Source organism: Mycteria americana, chromosome 3 (assembly GCF_035582795.1).
Source record: "Mycteria americana isolate JAX WOST 10 ecotype Jacksonville Zoo and Gardens chromosome 3, USCA_MyAme_1.0, whole genome shotgun sequence".
Taxonomy (NCBI): Eukaryota; Metazoa; Chordata; class Aves; order Ciconiiformes; family Ciconiidae; genus Mycteria; species Mycteria americana.
Genome location: NC_134367.1, coordinates 127,109,760 through 127,130,640, shown reverse-complemented (window position 1 = coordinate 127,130,640; position 20,881 = coordinate 127,109,760). Strand labels below are relative to the sequence as shown.

General features: G+C 39.3%; 1 protein-coding gene across 6 annotated transcripts in view; it reads left to right on the top strand.

Annotated features, from left to right (window-relative positions):
- PLCB1 (phospholipase C beta 1) overlaps positions 1–20,881 on the top strand; it is a 415,791-nt gene that overhangs the window by 229,745 nt on the left and 165,165 nt on the right. For all 6 annotated transcript variants that reach the window (XM_075496917.1, XM_075496921.1, XM_075496919.1 and 3 more), the window contains exon 4: positions 20,327–20,467. In XM_075496917.1, the coding sequence (XP_075353032.1) occupies positions 20,327–20,467 (141 nt within the window). The remainder of the gene's footprint in view (positions 1–20,326; positions 20,468–20,881) is intronic.

The following is a 20,881-nucleotide window of genomic DNA, read 5'->3' as shown; positions in this document are numbered from 1 at the left end:
TAAATGGTGTATATTTAATTTTCCTTTCAACCAAAGAAAGTCAAGGATGTCAGCTGCTGAAATTCACAGAAGACAGAATGTAGCAGGAGCCACATGGGCTGAAACAATGATCCAGGCAATTTAAGTATGTGGTGGCTCTTAAAAGAAATTTGAAAAAAAGAACAGAAATACAGCATCGAGTAGGAAATTCTTGGCAAAAAATAGAAGAAATACCACCCTGAAAGCTCTAACTTTCTAATATTTATGTCCGTGGTATCGTAGATGGTGATGTTATCTAAGATGATACCGTTTTCTCTCATAAAATGAATTTTTAAATTGCTACCTTTTGGCAAATGTTGGCTTTTTAAATTGCAACTCTGTCGTAGCATATATAGTCATGCGCACTCTCAATTTGTATATAAACGCTGGTGTACCTGGCAGTAAACCAGTGCCAGAGCTAGTGACCCCAGTCTCCATCCAGCTGCACGGCAGGCATAGTTCCTTCTTCAGTTTGAAAGTGCACAGATATGGGTATAACCATATTTGACACGGGCCAGCCTACCTGGATTTTCCCGTTGCAGCTTTCCCTGAGTATGCGGAGAGTATCGGTTAAGATACACAAGCGTGAAATCAGCAATACAAAAGCCTAAATGAGACTCATGTATATTGTAAGCTGGTCGCTTGAGAGAGCAAAATATATGCCAAGAAGTAGTGATACAGAAAGAATAATGGGCAGAAAAGGTCAGACAAGATTGGGAAAACAGTTGGGAAAGACTTTCAGGTGAGTGAATGGCAGCCGGCGCTCAGCGGAGGTGCTGAAGCCCTGATGAAAGTGCCGTGATTGCAGAGCGAGGGTTCCCTTTTGCTTCCACGTGATCTCCGTGAGGCTGAGGGTCAGTAGAAGTCCACGGAGACAGGTCCTGCCCGATTAAGCTCCATTTTTACCAAGGAGTCAGAGCTAATATTTGTATCTTGGAGTACTGAGACATAAAAGGGAGAGAATTAGGGACGTAGGTTCAGACTCACGACCCTTGTTTTCTGAAAAACCGTCTGAGAGCATTCCTTATACTTAATGGTATCTCAACAAGAATCTTATATGCTTAGCATTTCTTTACTGTCCACAAGGTATACTGGCCAAATTCTTGAATCTTAGTGCAGAAATTAGTTCTTCTCTAAGAATTCATCTTTCTTAAACATTATTTCTCTCATTCTAGAAAATGGCCTGTATTAATTCCAAGAACAAACCCCTGGTGAGGGCAGGTCTGGGTCTCGGGTTTATCTGAGTCAGGTTAAAAGTCTATTAAAAAATTACTCTTGAAAAATGTCTTAATTGGAAAAACTGTCTCAGGCGTGTGAGCCATCCTCCCCGTCCGCTTTTCCACTGCTTTCTTCCCAGGCAGCGTGTGGGTTAACAGAAAACCTTTCTGGTTCTCCTATGAAATACTTCATTCTTTGTGCCTAATAACATGGAGAGGCTTCTTGCTACTTTCAGATATGAATATTTAAAATAAGGCTTGGAAAGGAAAAAGCAAGTGATGTTGTCTCATAAATATCAAAGCCACTTACTCGTTTCTTCTACTGCCTGAAAAATAATCAGTTTTCTCAGTATTTTGTACCTGAGTAATACAATTCTTCAAAGATTTTAAGGGCTTATTTTCAGCTCCTTTTAAATCAGAGCTCTTGCAAAAACATATACCCTTCTCTAAATATCATTTATTTTTTCATAAGCCCATGTTAAAATGTCACACCTTTGAAAAAGAAACATGTCAGAAACAGGTACATTAAAACAAGAAAAAAACCCTGGTTTTCTTTTTATGAAAGCCTGTTCAAGCCACACTGGAAATGTAAAATGTTCTTGCAGTAAATGTAAATATAATCAAAGTCCTATTTAAAAAAACCAACAACAACAAAAAGAACCAAAACCAAAAAAACCCAACAAACCCAAAGTGACATTTCTGGGCATCTTTCTTGTGAATCTGCAGTACACTGATTTTCACGGGACTACTTGGGTGCTTCAGTCAAGCATCTGCTGCAGTGGTTGCTGAACTGGACAGCCCAGTTACAGCCCAGGTGTGTGCACAGCTCCCACCCTCAACAGGAGTTAGACCAGAAATTTAGGGATAAACCGCAACTCATAATACTTCTCTCTCACCGTGTTCTGGATTCATTCGCCTCTTCTGCAAAGCTCCCACTAAAGATCACGGGAGAAATCAGCACCAAGACGAAGAAGAGGCAGACATTTTGGTTCTTCATGGCTTGATTCAGTATTGCCTAATTACTCTTGCGTCGGTTGGAAGCTATCTCCCCATGACTATTATATCCTAAGAACGTCACATTAAAGCAGCCCACACCTACCTAACTCTTCCTGTATTCTGTGGGCATCTGCTTTTCTTTGTTGTCATGTGAATGTGGGACTTACTCAGGCTTTCATGTTAAAATCAATGGGATTATTCACAAAAGCAAGCGTTAATACGGTTTGTTCCCCATGGTACAGCTTCATGTCGTAGTTCATCCCAAATGCTCTTTTATTCTCAAAGTCCATCAGCCGCTACACTGAAGTCCTGAACGCAGCCCTTCCCATTCGCTGGGTAGGATGGCACCACGTTTGCATCTACAACACCTGGATATCACTGGAACGGATGTCCTAAAGCCGTGCCTGTTTTGCAGGACAGCTGGGCACCCCACAGCTACGTTCCCTGTAGTTGCAAGGTGAAATTTAAGAGCATATCCTTGCTTTGAAAGGAGACTGAACCCATAGGCAAGGCGGGGAGCTGTGGTGGGCTCCAGCAGCTCTTCTGTCCTGACAGCTTGGGGGTTTGGAGGACGAGGTGAACCCCAGGGCTGTCCTTTAGTGCACGCTGAACGTATATTGATACTTGAGCCACACAGTATACTAATATTTGAGCTACTTTTTGAGCAAAGCTTTAAATTCACATTTTATTCTGTAATTTTGCTGCATTACCTTGTAAATGTTTTATACCACTTGTGTCTAGACACAGCAAAATGAACCAGAAGGTAGATGGTTATGGTTCGCAGAGTGGGCTGTTCGCACCGCAGGCGGTCAGCCAGTCCCTAGGCTATATTTGTATGTTATGTTCAGCATCTCTTAAATCCACTTGCATACTGCTTCCATTAATGGAATTACTTTAGTATTTGGAAGCTTTTTTAAGCAATCTTAATAGAAATCCACCTAGAAAAATCCTTCCTATGTTGCTTTTCTTTTTTTCCCTTTTTTGTGTGTGGCCATGTTTTTTTTCAAAGGCAAAAGAGAATTTGCCTGACAGTTGATCTAATAAAATATGCTATGGGCAGGTATTTGCTCAACTGCTGCTGACACTTGATCTGAGGGGGAAAAGCATGTTGAGCTGCTCTGAGCTTTTAAAAAGTAGGAACTTGTTTTTCAATAGACATTTGGTTTCCTTTGAAACAGTAAGCATACTTCATTGTCTGGAAAGGATCTTGGAGGGGGTCTGAAGTAAAGCAGCAGAAAGCTCATGCCAATGTATCTAAGAAAGTCTTTTTCTTTTCCTTATTTTTTAAGGTGCAAGATTTCAATTTTCTCCTTATCACAAAATTAGCTGAGATCTGTTCCGTTCATTAGTTTCTCTTCCTAGTTCATGAAGGCAGCAGGCATCCTTCCGGAGCAGCTTCTTCATCTCAAAGGACCTGCCTTGCATATCCATAGAGGTTGTACTGAGTGCAGTAAAAAGCAAATAAGTTTGTTGTGCTCCGTGCTTTCCTTATCCATCTCTTTCATTCCTTTCACTGGAGCACAAACTTGCTGTTACATTTATCGGATTCTGAAAGAAGGTGCGGAGTCTCCGGGTGTGGCACCACGAGGGTCTGATCTGAGCCAAGCCTCCTGACTCCAATGGGATGTCCAGGGAATTGAGGGCATTTGAGTATTAGAACACTAAATAACTGATCTGGGAGAACCGTCTCTCTGGTAACCTCTCTGGGATTACATGAGTAGCATCGGTCGTATGAGTATTCCCTGCACAGTCTTAGAGCAGGCGTGGCCAACAGCTAAGAATTGGGCCATGATCTTCCTTGACTTCTAAGAAGAGTGATGTAGATTGATTTCTTGTCCCAGACTTCATGGAGGCCGAGTAAGATCCAAAGGACAAAACCTAAAGAAATGAAAAGAGACTTTGAGAAGAGGCCCTGTCAGGAAGATGGAGGAGGATATTATTAGATACTATGCACCTTAGATCTGTCAAGAAGAGTGGAGCTTTTCATTGGAAGGTACCAAATGAATCAAGAGCTTAGATAGCACTTTCCAGCTTTATAGATCACAGGATGCTTGACAGAAGACACGGGTATCATTAGACGTGTTTTACAGATAGAAGCAGCAAGCAAAAATTCAAATGGCAGCAGAAGAGTCAGGCACCGAGGCAAAAGCTGACCCAATACTCTTCTCAAAACGGTCATCTTGGATTGCTGTAGACTTGCCATTTGCAAATGCTTTTTTGTTAACAGGAAATGTATGCGTTCAAAAAACTTCCAACCATTTTTCTTATTTTTTCCAACATACTATTAGTTTTGAGCTAATTTGTTTTCTGTGTATCACGCTCTATTCTGTCAGGCCATCCAGTGAGGCAAGGGAGCGGCTCTGCGGACTGTAGGGAGAGTTGCTCCTGCGGTCGCTGCGGGGAGTGACGTTGGTATCGCATGCAATTGCTCTTTAGACAGCTGAATCAGACTCTCTGTACGACACTTGTTTTCAGAGAATGACAAGCCAGGCATGGTATCAAAAAAATAAAGATCAAATTTCCAGAGTTTGAAGGCTGAGCAGAGATAAAATGAAGAACATGGAAATTCCATTTTATGTAGGGCTGGCAGAGAAAAGCTGTATCAGATTAGGCTGTAGCCTGCCTGATGGTGCTAAATGATGGAAAACATCAGGAAACTAAATCTGTGACATTAAGATGTGTTTGCTAAAGGTTCCAGCAAAATAGTAGGCTATAGCAAACTGGTTGGGGGGCAGTAGTAAGTTTATTTGTGTCAATCGTCCCAACTTTCTATAATTTAAATTTTCTCCATTATAATTTAAATTTCCCTGTTCTTTTGTATTAATACTGAAAAAAACAGTGGTGGTGGGTGGGGGTGGGGGAGTTGTTTGGTTGTGGTTTTTTAAAATTTTTAAAATCCATCTGAAACGTTAGTACGATTCTGATTTTGGATAAGCTACTGTAGTGTCTCGTTAGAATTGCAGTTAAAGGACTCAGTAGGTCAGATATCTGGGTAGATAACATCCACTGTAGTCTAAAAGCTTCTGTCTCTATAGTGAGTTTCATACCATTCAGGAGATTTGTACCTATTCAGTAGCCTGGTTTAAAAAAACAGATTAGAAACTTGATAAGCCAAAAATAAATTTCTTCTGGGAATTCTGCCCAGAACTTTGCTCAAGCGTACTTCCATTCACCGTTTGTTTTATCGGGCGCAGTATTTTTCCAAGGGAAGGTGTAAGGCTGTACTTCTTTTCCTGCCCAAATAGTACGTTTCCCAATGTAACGAACGTTTAGCCCTCTTTCAAAACGTATTGTTGTTCCCTTCCTCTAGTAGCTTAGTTAGGAGACAGGATTAAAAACAAAATCAAAGTAGACGTTTACACATTTACTGAGAGTTTACTCCCTGTTTTTACTTGTGCTTGCACAGTGAGTAGCCACTTTCAAACAGTCACAGAAAGGGGCAGATGCCACAAGAACCACTGCAGTGTATAAAGATTAAAAACACATCGTGGTGCCAACATAAATTATGTTATATAAATATAAATATGTATATATTTTGTTATCTAAATAGAAATCATAGACAATATTTTCAAAGGATTCCAGATTGCCAAAGACATGAATTTAGGTCCTTTTTTCAAAAAAGCCAACCAAACAAATCAAACAAACCCTAACCTATTTAAGTATCTAAATGGTATGGAAAATATGGAAAAGGGGGAAAAAAAGTCCCTAAATGACTTTGACCCTGTATTGCTCGCGCTCTATAGTCTCAGGTAGGTGCCAGCATGTGCCACGTGGCCTTGTATTACTGCTATTTTGGGGAGTCATTAATTTAAGCGTTCAGGCTGACTCCAGGCACTATTCATCTCTCTATTTATAATATCAATCCATTACACACAAGATTTTTATCTGTAGGGGGTTTGCTTTGTTCATGGGGTAAGTCACCCGTTTGGCACGTGTTAGTGGCTGGGAGTCACTGTCGCTCCAGGTAGCCTTGTTAGCAAGGCTGCCGTAAAGATCCGATGTCACAGACTTAGAAGAGTTTTTCAAACTACTATTGGGATTCAGTTTTCTATAATAAGTCTCCCTTGAAAAGTTAAATGTAAGAGAAAATTACAGAAAGCTTCCATAGACTTTTTGTGGTTATAAAAAAATATAACACCAAGCTTTTTCTTACATGCTGTAAACCAACAGGGTAATACTGTATACTGCATACACATTGCAAAGAATAGAAATGCAGTGCACCGCATTAGCTCTTAGGATCTATTTATGTACAATAATAAGGCTAGACCAGAGCAGTCCAAGTGTGCAATTCAATGTTGAAGTGCTGTGAGGCCCTGACCTGGGGCAAACAGATGCCATTATTTCACACCAGCGGAGCATTTGCTCCGTAGTTTTCTATACGCACCGCGTTCAGCAGTCGCATACTTCTCCACAGGCTTGAAATTGTCACCTTCATAAATCTTGAAAGGGTACTTAAATGTTTAGCAGACCTAAGACATGTTACTTCTGCCTCATAGCAGAGGCATACAGATGTCACCTCTGTGTCGTCTTTGGAGAGATTTTACATTGAAAGCTGGAAAGAAAAGTAATATAGTAATGCCTCCACCACCGGAGAGGAGAGAACAGTGACAACACTGGAAGCAAAGGCTGCACTGGGGCAGGAGGCAATAAAGAAATAAATATATATATATATATATACACACACACACATATGACTTGACACCCCCCTGCCCCCAGCTGCTTAGTGCGGGATGGCTGAACTGCAGCATCCCCTCCCAAACTCCTTGCACGGCGAGAGGGTCTCAGCTGTGGTCAGTGGGAAGCACTACCACGCTGACAGAATTATTAGCCAGCTATATCTTGATCCTTTAAATTCCAGGAGGTATAAATACATAAAGGGCATTGCGCTGTTTTCTTTTGCAAGATATACTCCTATTGTAAGCCAATATGGGGCTGGGTGGTTCTGCCTTTTCAAAGTAGCATCCTCGGCTACATAATCGTGCAAGAAAGGGAAGGTCTTAACTCTATTCCTATTAATGCAATGAGGTTATATGCTTCATCACTTCAGAGTCTATTTAGATGTGTAAGTATGAAGCATACATTTATTTCTCTTTCTAAAAATGATTTAAAGAAAAAAAACACTTCTGTGTTAACACTTTCAGTGAGGCAAGAGCTGTTGATGGGAATATGAGAAAAATGAAATTCAGTAGACTTTAAGAGCAGCAAAAGAGAGAAGAACTCAATTTACAGAGGGAGGAAATGAAGACACTGAAATTCAGTATTTTTGACCTCTGCTATCACAAGAGATGTCCAGGTTTGTGTTTGTTTCCTTATTTCCTGTTAAAGGATGGGGGAAAAAGGAGGGAAAAAAAAAGAACTCAAGAAATGCGAAGTATTAACACATGATAGTAATGTGTGCTGTAAAAGCTAAGAACTGTGTGGTAGAGCCAAATGACGATGACTGTTGGAGGTCAGGGTCAAGTTGTCTTTGCTTGATCCTACAGCCTGTTGCACAGAGGAGGAGTTGTGTGTGTTTCTGGATAAGCAATTCTAACAAGCTGCAGAATCAGGATTTAACTGTGCATCTCATTCCCTGACGGTCTGATCCAAACCCCTTAAATCCTTTCAGCTTTAGCCTAAACCCTGGCTTCATCAATCTTCCTACAATTGCTGCACGTTCAGCCGGTCTTCCTGTCTCCTGCTCCTTGCTGGCAGCTGAGCGTCACTGAAATTGGCTTTGCACTGCGAATATGACAGTTCCCCACCTTAGCTGGAGAGACAAAAGAGTGTTTCAGAAACACAGAGGTCTTCTAGAGCAAAGACCACATCTTACATGATTTAGTATATTTAAATACCGGGTTAAATCATCTGCATGCTAGCATTCACGTCGTGAGTGAGTGTGGTCTTTAAATTACACCTCGCTGGTTCATCACGTCAAAAAGACCATTACCTTTCAGTAATGTTTTCTGTGGGCAAATGCTCTACGCAATTTGGTTTGTCTGCTAAGACTGAATGAAAAAAAATAGAAATTACTGTATAAGCACCAGGCTACTGTTTTAAAATAGCTGAAAATCTAGCTCCAACAACAGAAATATTTTAGAGAAGCTATTAAATTCTGTCCTGAAGTTAGTGTCCACGTAAGATACATCTTCTTGCAAACTGTACTTTAAAATCCATAGTGTCAAATGATGTTGTTTTGGGGAAGTGACATGTAGGATATTCTCATATTTGCGGAATAGTCCTTTCCAAATTGCGTGCAGTGTAACTATTTGTTTTTCCAAGGATGTGTTGGAAGGGGTCCAACTGGATAAAGTGTACCCTCAGTGCCATAAGCTTCTGTGCACGAAATATTTTTAATTCTCTTTTTAAAAAGCATTGGACTTCATAACCTTCCAGAAATATTTTGGTCAAAGCCCGGAGTGCATAGTTTTGGTCAGTCAAGTACTCCACTGGGGATCCTTGGGAAACACGGCAAAGGGGGGAGCACAAAGCATGGCCTGGAGTTTTTGCAGGACTTTCCAGCCTCCCGTGCGCTCTTCTGGTCTGCGGTCTGCGTGCCAAGCCTATTTACTCGACTTCCCCCAGCTATAATGTGATTTTTAGAATTAACTAACTGCTTGGGTAGTTTATACACACCAAAATTTCCACTGCCTCGAAGGCTGTTTTATCCTTTAAATTGGAAAGCCTCTTATCTAAATGAAACAGCCTTAAATTGTTGGATGTAGTTCATTAAATTCTTGGATAACTAGAAGTCTCTCTGGCACTTAGCAAGTGATATTAGGAAGAGAAGTGCTGATCCGCCTTCTAAATGTAAGAAATTGAATTCTTTGCAAGCTGCCATGGTTTGTACAAGGCACATTTTAAAATAATTAATAACTGTTAAACTTCCTGTGCCAATTTTTACCCTTTCTCAACTACTGTAAAGCCAGGTTAGCATCTTTGAAGTGGGGAGAGTTGTTAAGGATGCGAGTTAATGCAGAATTCCAGTTACCTCTCATTTCAGTGCATCAGCTGGTATTGGTACTCAAACGAGGGGTTTCAAAGTTTTCAAAACCGTACAAGGTTTTGAGGTGGCAAATATCCTTTGGCTCCTTGCACTTTCCCAAAGTACCGTTGAATTATTTCCGCTGTGGGAAAGAACAATCAATGGATATCAAGGATGCAGCTGTATTTTTAGCTGAAGAGGTGTTCACTGAGTATTGTCTGCTTTCTAAAGAGCAACTACCATTGCCCCTGTTGGTTTTCCTGTGAACCATAAGAAAAGCTAATAGAAATGGAGAAGCTTGAAGGACCAAATTGGGAATTATTGCTGACACTACTTCTAAGTGTAGTTGTCTTAATACTCCATACCTGCAAGTGTATAGGTGGAGAGACGTATTTATGAATGAATTGTAGATCTATAACACATATGAATAATTCAGATGCACAAAGTTGCTCACTGCACCAGAGTGTCTGCATCTGGATATTTCTTTGTGTGGACCTCATGCCATATAGTTCATTTTCTTTTGGGACCATTTCCATCACTTTCTTCTTGCACTGATTTTCCATCATCTGTATCTTGGTATTCTCACATTGTTTGGCTGCTCACAAGTACGTAGGACTCAGGATTGCCGTCAGGACTGTTCTCCAAGTTGATGTGTTACCTTCTTCTTCGAGTCTGATCTGAGATTGATCCAACCACCCTTTTTATATCCCCTTCATCGATTATTTCTCAAAACCATAGAGTGCAAAACCAACAGCTTAAAATAATGTCCATGGCATCCCTTGAAGAATTCCTTCTCTCTGCAGCTTCTTGCCAAAGACATTCGTGTTTGGATGTTCTTTTCCTAACAATGATTGAACACATTTCCTGTACTTTCACAGGTAGTAAAATTAATCTGTCATACAACCACCCAAAATCCAGTTTCTGCATTTATTCATTGTTTTCTCTCTCTCCTCAGCCAAAAAATCATAGTTGTAGTTCTTACTCATACTCCTTGTACATTTTACTTCTTTTTTTCAGTAGTCATGTTGTCTTCTAAAACACTAATCTGTTTCTAGTATTTTCCTGTTAGATATTTATATAAAAAGTTAAAATGTTCTTAGAGAAGATCATCCTCTCTGGAGTAAATTGAAGCCGACCAACTTTTAAAAAGCAAGCTGAAATAATTTGTTGATTATACGTTACTTCCTCTCTCTCAACTTTACCATCCGAAGCAGTGGCATCTGCTGTATGATTTTGCCATGTGGCTTTTTAGCTGATTTTATGGTTGTGGTTATGTTTTCAGAGTCAAGGCACCATTCAGCTAACAAGCTCTCCCTTGCCTTTGTGGTACCCTGGCTCCGGTTCCCATTGAGCTGGACAGTCACCATGAGCTGGGACAACTCTGTTGAGATCTGTAGGAAATAAGTTCATCTGCGCTGGCTAATTTTGCACCAATTTTCAAATGTCAAGAGTCTAAATATATTTCTACTTCTGAAGTATTGTTACTGATACGTAATAAGATGTAGTGAAGGTTTTGTGACAAGTGACAGTGCACGAGAACTTGTCGTTGGCAGTCAGGAGTTAAATAGATGTCCCATTAAGAGTCTGTTGTAAACTCACGGTCTGATTTGCAGGAGCTGACTATCTGGTAGAGTCCAAGAAGGAAAAAATTATGGCTGTTGCTGCATCATCATTGAAAGGGTTTATTTTTCTTTGCTATACTGCAAATGAGTTTCCTAGGATTAAATACTTAAAGGTAATGGGACTAGTGGGTTTTTGCAATAATTAAAATCAGGTCAATTGAAACCTTTACCAGTAAGCATCCCATATGACTTTGTGATTGAAACAATTCTAGCAAAACTTGTCTCACAAACAGGTAAGACAGAACAAAACAATGCTAGCATGGCCAAGCAGGATATCTCTTTTCTTTTTCTTTTCTTCTTTTTTTTTCTCCCGATGAGCATGACTGAAATGTTGCAATAATAAACAGCTCGTTAGTCAGATGGTTTCAATTATAGCTTTCTGTGTTTCATCTGTTATTTTTATACGGGGTGGGTAGTTGGTGCATTCAGCATTACAGACCATCTAGATGTACATACTTCCACCAGCTAAAAAAATGCATTAAAATGCAAGTGATTGTACTCCAGCCCTTATGGAGCACTCCAAAAAAGCATAGTGGGCATTCATGCAACACCTCTCATTCAGCTCCTTCCAAGCATCTTAGGTTTTTTCAAACGATGTATAAATGAATAGCTGATTGTACCTCAACCTCTGAAGTAACCCTATTAAAATAACTCTACACAGCAATTCAGAATTGGAAGAACAATGCGTACGAGATTTATAGATAAGTGAAAATTATGCTGCTGTTCCAGCTATTCCTGCCCTTACGTGCTGTGCAACCTGCTGTAGAAATCATTTCATTCGAAGACTTTTTATAGTTCCAATAGTCTCGTACAGACCAAAGAAAATGAGTTAACAAAAGTAACATGAAAATGAGAGAAGTTTCTTTTCTCTGCTATGTCTTCACCTCTTCCTTTAAAATTATATTGAAGAAAATCTCGAAGTATTTTGAGAAAGGAAAAGCGGTGAAAGGAAATGTGCGTGCTTAAAGGTAATTTTTAAAATAATGAACCATCTGCAGCTAATAAAAACTGATTAAAATGTTCGTGAGTTAGAAAACATCTAGAGGAAGATGGTGCATGGTTGTAGCTTCTACCTATTTCGCCTTTTTGAAATTGTCATTTAAATTAAGAAGTACACTGTGAAATATAAAGTACTTTTATGTTAATCACAACCACATCCAAAAGGACTGAAAAATACCACATTTGGTCTGATTTTGCTTAGATGATTTATACTGTCACTTGTTTTTTGTTAGAACACACAGTCTCGCAACAAATTTCAAACATAAATACCGTGAACCTAAAAAAAATTCTGAGAAATATGGACCTTTAGAAGGAGAACTAAACAAATACACAGGCTGAGTATTTGCTTAATGTTCTGTCGTGAGAGCATGAGACACCCAGGAGGCTGGATTTGGATCACTTGAATTGTGAGAAAGGTCAGAAAAAGAGGAATGAGGTGGCCCTATTTGGGTATATCCCTCCCTTTCCTCCAGAAGTCAATCTGATTTTGTACTGTAAGGAGAAATAGCATCTTTGGCAAAGCTGGTGCTGAGTATCTATCACTAAGTGCATAGTGTTGTCTCCGGTAAACTCTTGTAACACAAGTGGTCATGTCTGGTACAGAAATCATGGTGTCGTAGAAAATTATAGATTGGAAGGGACCTGCCAGCCTTGCTCTCCAGCACACCAGCTTCTCCCTCCAGCTTGGTGTCGTCTGCGGACTTGCTAAGGATGTGTTCTGTCCCCTTGACCCGGTTGCTGACATACTACTCAACAGGTTTTTTTGGGTGTCCATCAGTATTATAAAAATACCAATTAATAAGATTTTATGTTTTTAAATATCTCATGGCTTGTACTGTGGTTATTGTAGAAAGTCAACATGAAATCTCTGAATTCATCCCGCATTTTCAGAACTCAAAGTTAGAATTCTATTTGGAAATGCGTATCAACACAGTCCTCTCCAAAGTTAAGTATCATTTGTACAGGTATAAGTTGGCTTACCTCTTATTTCTCTACTGAAGAAAAGTACGCTTTTTGCCGGCACATGTTCTCTCTTCCTTAAAAGTTTTACATCATAGAAAAAGAAGTAGTTTTATTGTTTTTCATAACCTGTTCCTGATAAACTGGATGTATTGATGTTCTCACATCAAGCATGGAATTGGATTAAGCTATTTTGGAAAAAGCGATTGTTGTTCTGGAATAAGTGTTTCAGAGAGAGTGTTAATCAGGATTGACTGTTTGATGTATGATTTATGGTATCCGTTCATCCCAGATAATTTCTATGGGAAGAATAGCCCTTGGATTTTAGTTGCATCTGGGGCATTCATTATTGCTGCAGGTACCAAGCAAGATCTGTCCTAGAAGGCAGCGGATGTCTCTGATCTCCTTCTTCAGGGACTGACTCTTTGTCTAAAGCATTTCTGACTCCTTTTACCTAATACTCTGTTATACTCTAGAAATATTCCACCATATTAACTGAGCAGATGGTCAACTTAAGACCAGTTTACATTACTGAGAGATATTTTTTAAGAAACATCCTTTGGTTTTGTACACACTGACTTGGCGTGCACAAAAATGGTATCTTGAAGACCAAGGGTTTAAACAAGATAGTGGCTTCATTTCTGTGCATAGGTAGCTATGGTGATATGCAAAATTGGGAATCCATTCTTAAACCCTAGAAATGAGAAAAAAATCAAAGAATAAGTATTTGCAAATATTTTGGTCATATATTGATCTGATGCACTTTGTGAAGTGTATGAAGACATATTTGTATTAAAAACCATAGTGCAGTTTTTCTCTTTGTTGGACTAAATGTATTTCTGGTTTAATGATAATGAATTTGGTAAGAATGGCTTGATGATATAAATGAATGTATTTAAATATCAAACTTCCTGCGAATTCTGTGTAATAATAGAAAAGAGAGTTTGGCGAACACTGTTTTGAGTATCTTTGATGTAGTAATTGGAGTATATTCATTTCACATGACTGTCATTAGGGAAGACAGACAAAATCCTGTCATTGAGTTTTGTAGGTGTGATTCCCATGTACGGACATTCTCTTTAATCAGTGAAAGGGATTGCTGAAAGATAAACCATTGATAGTTTTGACTTTGGCCTCAACAAAGGAAGGAGAGAGAGAAGAAACATATGTTTCTTTGAAGGATGAGTCTGTCAATCCACTTGATGGGAAGTTCCTAGTCCTGCACTGTTGCTAGGTGATGTGTGACGGAAAGGGTATTTGAACCAGCTTGGCAATCTGTGTTAGGATTGTTAACAGTAAATTTAATCCAGTTAGCAAGAGCGTTTTGTTCCTGAGGGCCACACTGGTGCACTGCCGCAGTTCCCACCTGCTTAAGAGGCAATGCAGGGTGATGGTCCCTTTGCAAGGAGAGGTTTGGGGCGTGACACTTGCTGGGGGATTGTCTCACCTCCAGAAGTTAGGCATCTTCTGTAAATGGCTTGCACCTGCACCTCGTGTACTCACTAGGCAGAGAGCAGACTGTCAGGTGGGTGATTTATTCCTCTGTGGTACAGGTGGGGAAATACCTGCCTAGGGAGGTGCTTCATCTCTTGCTTGGCTGTAGGTGCAGATGGAGTGACTGGCCCAGATGAGACACTTCGCCTGTAGAGACAAAGATAAGAAGCAACTCTCAGGTATCATCATGGACCCAAGAAGTTGTGCAGGCCAGAACTGTGTGCTTTAGCTACCAGGGGTGATATAAAATCACTTCAACAGGGTATTAGAAAGTAATTCCTACCCTTATTTGGTCTTCTGTGCTGGGCAGCTTGCGCTGTGGAGTTCAGTTGGATCAGTTCAGTGGAGTCGGGGCTTGGGAAGTCTGCTGAAGTCCTTAGCTAGCCATAGGGGTAAGTGGTCTGATTTTAAGAGAAACTTCATGCTTCTTATTCATACTGCCCCTGCTACGGCTACTTACCTAGTGCTTGAAGTGTTAAGATCTGGTATTTTGCAATCTGGGTCAAATATACGATGTATACATGCTATATATATGTGTGTGTGTGTATGTATATACATTTTTGTTGATAAACACTCTGTGATAAGGCATTCCTGAAGATATAAGACTTTGTTCTATTTGAAGAAAATCTGTGGGAGTTTTGCCTTTGACAGAGTCACAATGTAAGGTCCTATTTTAGCAAAGCTCTTCATTTAATTTAAGCACAAACTTGAGTGTTCCCTGGAAAACTCTTTGCATAAGTAGCTATCTAATCACGCTTCTTTTCCCCCCATCTCCCCTCTTCTGGGATAAAGAAAGAGCTGGAAAAATAGAAATGCAGTTTGGAATACTTGGAAATCCTATTCTGATAAGCAAGGAACTAAGATGAAATTCTGTTGCCAATCTTTTGAACCTCTCCAGTCTTGAATTTATCAGGACACAAATATAACAATTTGGGATTATGATACAGACTCTAGGGAATCCTGAAGTACCCATATAGCTATGTAATACAGTTCAAAAATCTACAACAAAATGTGCAGTTCTGCCCAACCCTGCTTTCCTGAAACTATTGCTTTATTAAATACAGTGTTTTAAAGTAAGGAGTGTAGCATATTTTTAGTACCAGAAACAGAAAGCATTTGGAAATTGCAAGTCAGATTGATGGAAGTCATGAAAATAGCTGATAAACACTGAGTTTGTGTATAGGGTATGGTGGGGGTTTATTCTGGGTTGGGTTTTTTTTAGCCATCTGCTTTTTAGAGGCTTTGGGATGCCTTTCATACCTATAGCTTCAGTAGGACCCAAGTATTTAACTGACATGTTAAAGAATGTTTTACTGCATGAGAAAATGATTTCAGTTGATAGCTGTGTGGGGGCCGAGAGTGTATGACAGTTTGCATGCACAGGAGTGAATGTTGTCTAGATAATGTCATACACACTGCATGTAGTCTTATACGTGTAGTTTAGTCTATAATGACCCCTTTAGGTCACTTGCATTGTAAATGAATGTCTTCAAACACCAAAAAATTTCCTATAGTACTTTAATTGCACTACTGTTCTAGCAACCCAGAAGTTCTGGCTGAGTCTTTTGATAATCATCCAGTCTGGCCATCACATTGTCTGTAACTATTAAACCCCAAGGAAAATCTTTAGCATCAGACAGGTTCTTTTAGTGTTTAATGTAGGTCTGGGATCAGAGAAAGCTGCGCTCGGAGATGGTGCTGCAGCTTTGAGAAGCATTAGTAACAAAAGGCGGTGCATTATATCCGAGGTGAAACCTTGGCTGGCCTGCTTCCCCTTGGTGTGTTTAAATCAGTGTTTGAGTTTTACTGAACTGCATGGCAGCCTTTCATATATATGTATGGCAGCGCGTTAAAAAAAAACAGAAAATTTTCACAGACAGATGGTGTGTTGCAAGTTTTCAGAAAAACAGTTTAGAGAGACGGGGATACTATTAAAAGATGTTACGGCATTTACTGTGATGTGCAGAGCACACGTTAATTGGAAGTTAAGTGTTAAGAGCGACATTTTGGTAACACCAACCGTAGCTGAAAGCAGTCTTTGCAGAGATTGTCATTAATGTGGCTGAATAGCCTCTTTAAGTTTACATTGTTTTTATGATTTCCAGTGAAAGGAAAATACAACAGGAGAAAGTTTTGGAAGTCTGATTGAAATCTATTTTTATCCATCTGTCTTACAGGATCCTGGTTTCTAACAAAACATCATTATTCAGCGTTTGTTCATGAACGTTGTAGGAATTTCATAAGCTTCTATTTTTTTTTTTTTTTCATGTTTCTGGCTAATTTCTTCTATTTTCTCTTTCTGGTTTGGATTGATTTAAGGTATATTTTCTTTTGATAGTTTTGTCAAGGCAGCAAAACCAAATACGGGGAGGGCTTTTTACCAAATGAGCGGACAGCCCTCTGGCCAACTCTTGCCTCCATTTAACATAGTTAATCTTATTTTTAATGGATTCTAAAGCTGTTTGTGCTGCCAATACCATCCTTGTCACTTCCTCTGTATTTGCCTGCTCACAATTTGCATCTCCCTCCAGGAATCTGTCAGCCCTTTAACCACAGAGCTGTCCCATCAGAAACACCGGCTTTCCTGACCTGGTTTCAGTGCAAATCTTCAGGCAGCTCCAGTCCTAGAGCTGAAGCTCCTGCTAGACTTCAGTGGAAGGGAAAAAGCAAGCTGACACCCAGACCTTTTGAGTAAAAGCAGCAAAAGGATGCTGTTTTGCCAGAAAACATCAAACCAGCCTTAATGAATCATTGTGCTACAAAGGGAACTTTGAGTTACGTGAGCACCGTCAACAATGCTGTTTATTGAGCATCCCATGGGCATGCTCCCGAATATGACAGAGCTTCAGTAGCTCAGGTGTTTAAAAAATGACTATAATCAATATTCAATAGGTATAATTATTCTGAATGTCTCTCAGAGCTCAGTATGTTCATAATAAGGCCCAAGTGTAGCAAAGAGCTTATGCCAAAAACCAATCTGTCCGCTCGTGAACCAGTACATCAAATGCAGCTCCAAACAGCAGAAGACTTTCAGTCTTGTTCCTCAGAATGGAATTATCAAAATCAAAATAATCCGATTTACATGAAAGAAGCTAAATTTGGTCTTGCCGCTTGGTTTTTTTCCATGTGCTTTCCTATCATCTCCACAGGAAAAATTGCTGACGTTTTTTAAAAAGGGCTTTGATTCACAGAGCTTCAATAGTCTTCAACATTTTGATAAAGGATATTTTGCTCATCTCCTTAGTAGTGTTTGCAGCTAAGTATGGTAATAAGGGAGCAGAGCTATTCATGAGGAATGTGAAGAGCTGACAGTGTGCTTTGGTATCTAAGTTTGAGAGCTTCAGATCTAAGGACCAAAGAATATGACCTAGATCATATTCTTGTTAAGGGCTAAGTTGTCTCTGACAAGTGGAAATGCAGCTGTCGCCTCTAAAGGGCAAATAACACCCATGGCAGGGGTCAGAAAGGGCATGAATCCTGTTAGTACCAAAATTATTCTGTTTCACTGAACTTATAATAAAAATACCTGTTTTAAGTCTGTGGAGCACATTGCAGTTTACGCTGAGATAGCCCAGGATATGCAGTGTCTGCTCTTTATTAATAGGCGCTGGATGGCGGCCAGATTGCTGTAATGGACTGTGTGCTTCAAACTTTGTTAGGCAAGTCTTAAATGCAATAGAAGAATTCAACATTTTACTCATGCAAACCCAGCAACCCAAAGAGGGTGGTCTGTCTAATTTCTTTCCTTTAAACCCTGGAGAAAAATCCTGTGATTTGGAAGAGCAAATTCATACTCACATTGCCTGATTGGCCACTTATTCTGTATTTCTAAAAACCTTACTGAACCAGTCCCAGATAACTTCTCTTTTGATGAATTTGCTTTGGAAAAACATCCCGTTTCAAATATGTTTCTTTTTTATTCCGTGATGCATGGCTAATGTGTATCTTAGACTAAGTAGAGTATGATCCATCATAGAGACGTCCTATAGTTGATTATAAATACGAAGGAAAAAGGTTATCTTCTTTCTTCTTTGGTTGATATGATTGCATGTCATCACCAAGAGTGAAACTGTGAGCAAGAGGTTCAGCCAGGGAAAGGAAGAAAGGAATGACAAATATGTGAAAGAGAATAAAACCAGATAGACAATCCTGTTTGGTCTGAGTTCAGAGAGAACGATGCTCTTCCCAAACAGGCCCTTTAGCAGAAGCATTTATCAGTCTGATTTTGGGTTTGAAACGGTAGAAAGTAAAAAGCAGATGAGTTCTCATCTCCCAGAGAAATTAAAGAGTGCTTTGTAACATTCAGCCTGTAAATAAAAGAGCAAGTAACCCGTCTAGTAATACACCATCACTAACTTAGCATCTTCAGGGCATTTCTCTAGCTTTTCTCCTAGATGTAAATTAACACAATTTCTTAGTCTTTCTCCTTCAAATCCCCATCTCTGGAACGCAACTACTATTTTTATATCCCTCTTCTGTTTTTCTCTTGCGTGAAAGCCTGTCGTTAACTTGTTTACCCATGAAATCTTCTTTGTCTCAGAGCACAATCGTATTCCTTCTTTACAGAACCCTCAAATAGGATTATTCTGTCTGTTTTCCTGCAACACTTGCCATCATAGTCAGTATTTAATGAAGCTCAGCATTTTATGATAGACAGCCTTGTAGTTTCTTTCCAGTTAATAGGCCATACTTCAAAATGCTCTCCTAAACCTTGTGAAGTATTTGGTGAACATATGCATAACTCCATTGCCTGCAAGCAGATATGATACCAATCAGGAGATGCCCTTTAGTCTGAAGTCTTCTTGATATAAGATTTCCTGTGAGATCCGTGAAAAATGGCCCTTTTCATCATCTTAAGCTTATCATCCTGTTACACTAAATTTAATTTGTATCGGTCGGTGGAGACTTAGATTCTTATTCAAAAGTTCTTAAATATTAAGAAGTACTGTAAACACTAAACATATGCAGACAGTGGGGGGAAAAAGGTTCGTGTGAGAGTGAAATGTAAACTTCAGTATATATTTGTGTCAGTTTTGAAATAATTTCATCTCTATGCAGAATCTGTCATCCCATAGTGATACTATTTGCTGGCCATTTTTTAGTATTTGTACTAGTCTGAAAAATCTTACCTTTTGGGAAACCTGAGCTTTCAAATTCTGCTGGCCGTATTCAAAGGATTGAATTCAGTCATGCAGGGCTTCTTTCCAGCTGTCTTTGCCTTTATAAACTGCATCTTGAGGCCAAGGACCAAGGAGTTTCCTTAGTTTGAAAAACACTGAGTGCATTTCTTGGTAACACTGCAGCCTAATAGAAACTGGTAGGGTTGCAAAATAACCTGAAATGGTTTCTCACATGCTTATACTACCAATGAAGCTGAGGTTGAGGTTATTACTAGCTGATGAAAATCATTGACTATCTTTCCTTCACAGAAATGTTATGTAATAATTTCTGTATTGGATGTAAACCTGAAAAAAAGATTAAAACCTAAATATAAATGCAATATATCTCATAATTTAAATAGTCCATGGCCTTTTGGACATGAAGAGGGTATCACCAAAATTCCGTTATTCATTTCATATTAAGACAGTTAATTCCAGACAGTCATCTTAATTCCTTAGGAAACACTAAGTTCTCATATTGAGCTTTATCTAAAATCCATTAAAACCATAGAGAATCTCTCTGCTGAGGCCAGAAGCCTTTGGACAGATTGTGTTACTTTCACAAGCAAAACACTTTACGTACGCTTAACTTCTGAGGCAAAATAACTGAGAATAGGAATGTGCAGCCATCAGCTGGACAGCTTTTAGTCTGTACTGTACCAATACAGAGCTCAGAGGCTTTGAAGGATTTACAGTAGTGATTTTCTTTTTATTCTGGGTTAATACCTTCAATATTTTAATGACTAATTAAGTGGATCAGAACCTAGTGCCATCATGTTTAAAATGTTCAATATAACACAAGTTTTCAACATTGAAGTATTTGCAAAAATAGTCACCTCTTTTAGTATAAGTATTTGCAAAAGGTTTTTAACTATTTTGTAATGTGTTTACATGCAGGATCCAAAACTGCGCGAACTGTTGGATGCTGGGAACCTAGGAGGTCGACTGGAAAATCGAATGATAACTGTTGTCTATGGTCCAGACCTGGTCAACATATCGTACTTGAACTTGGTGGCGTTCCAAGAGGACATAGCAAAGGTAATATACGTTCATCTGTGTCATATAAAATTAAAATGTTTTTAAAGTATTGTTTTGAGACATGGATAAATGAGATAACAGTGGAGATTGCTATGAAATGAACCTCAGTTCTGCTATAGAGCTCTGCCACTCGATACCAAAGAAGAAATGTGCAATCACTTTTTCTCTGGGAGTTAATTCCACAATTTTTTTCCCCCTGATATGTGTGCTCATCTTCAGGACGTTGCTTGTAAAACCCAAATAAGCATTGTGAAAATAATGGTACCCGCAAATTTTTACTCAGCTATAAGATGTGTACTGTGACTCTCCAAGCACATATCAATATCTTTCAGTAGTTATCACCCTTTTATGCTTGTTCTAAGTGCGTGCGAATTATGGACCATCTGTGAGAACAAAGTTTGTGAACAATTGACT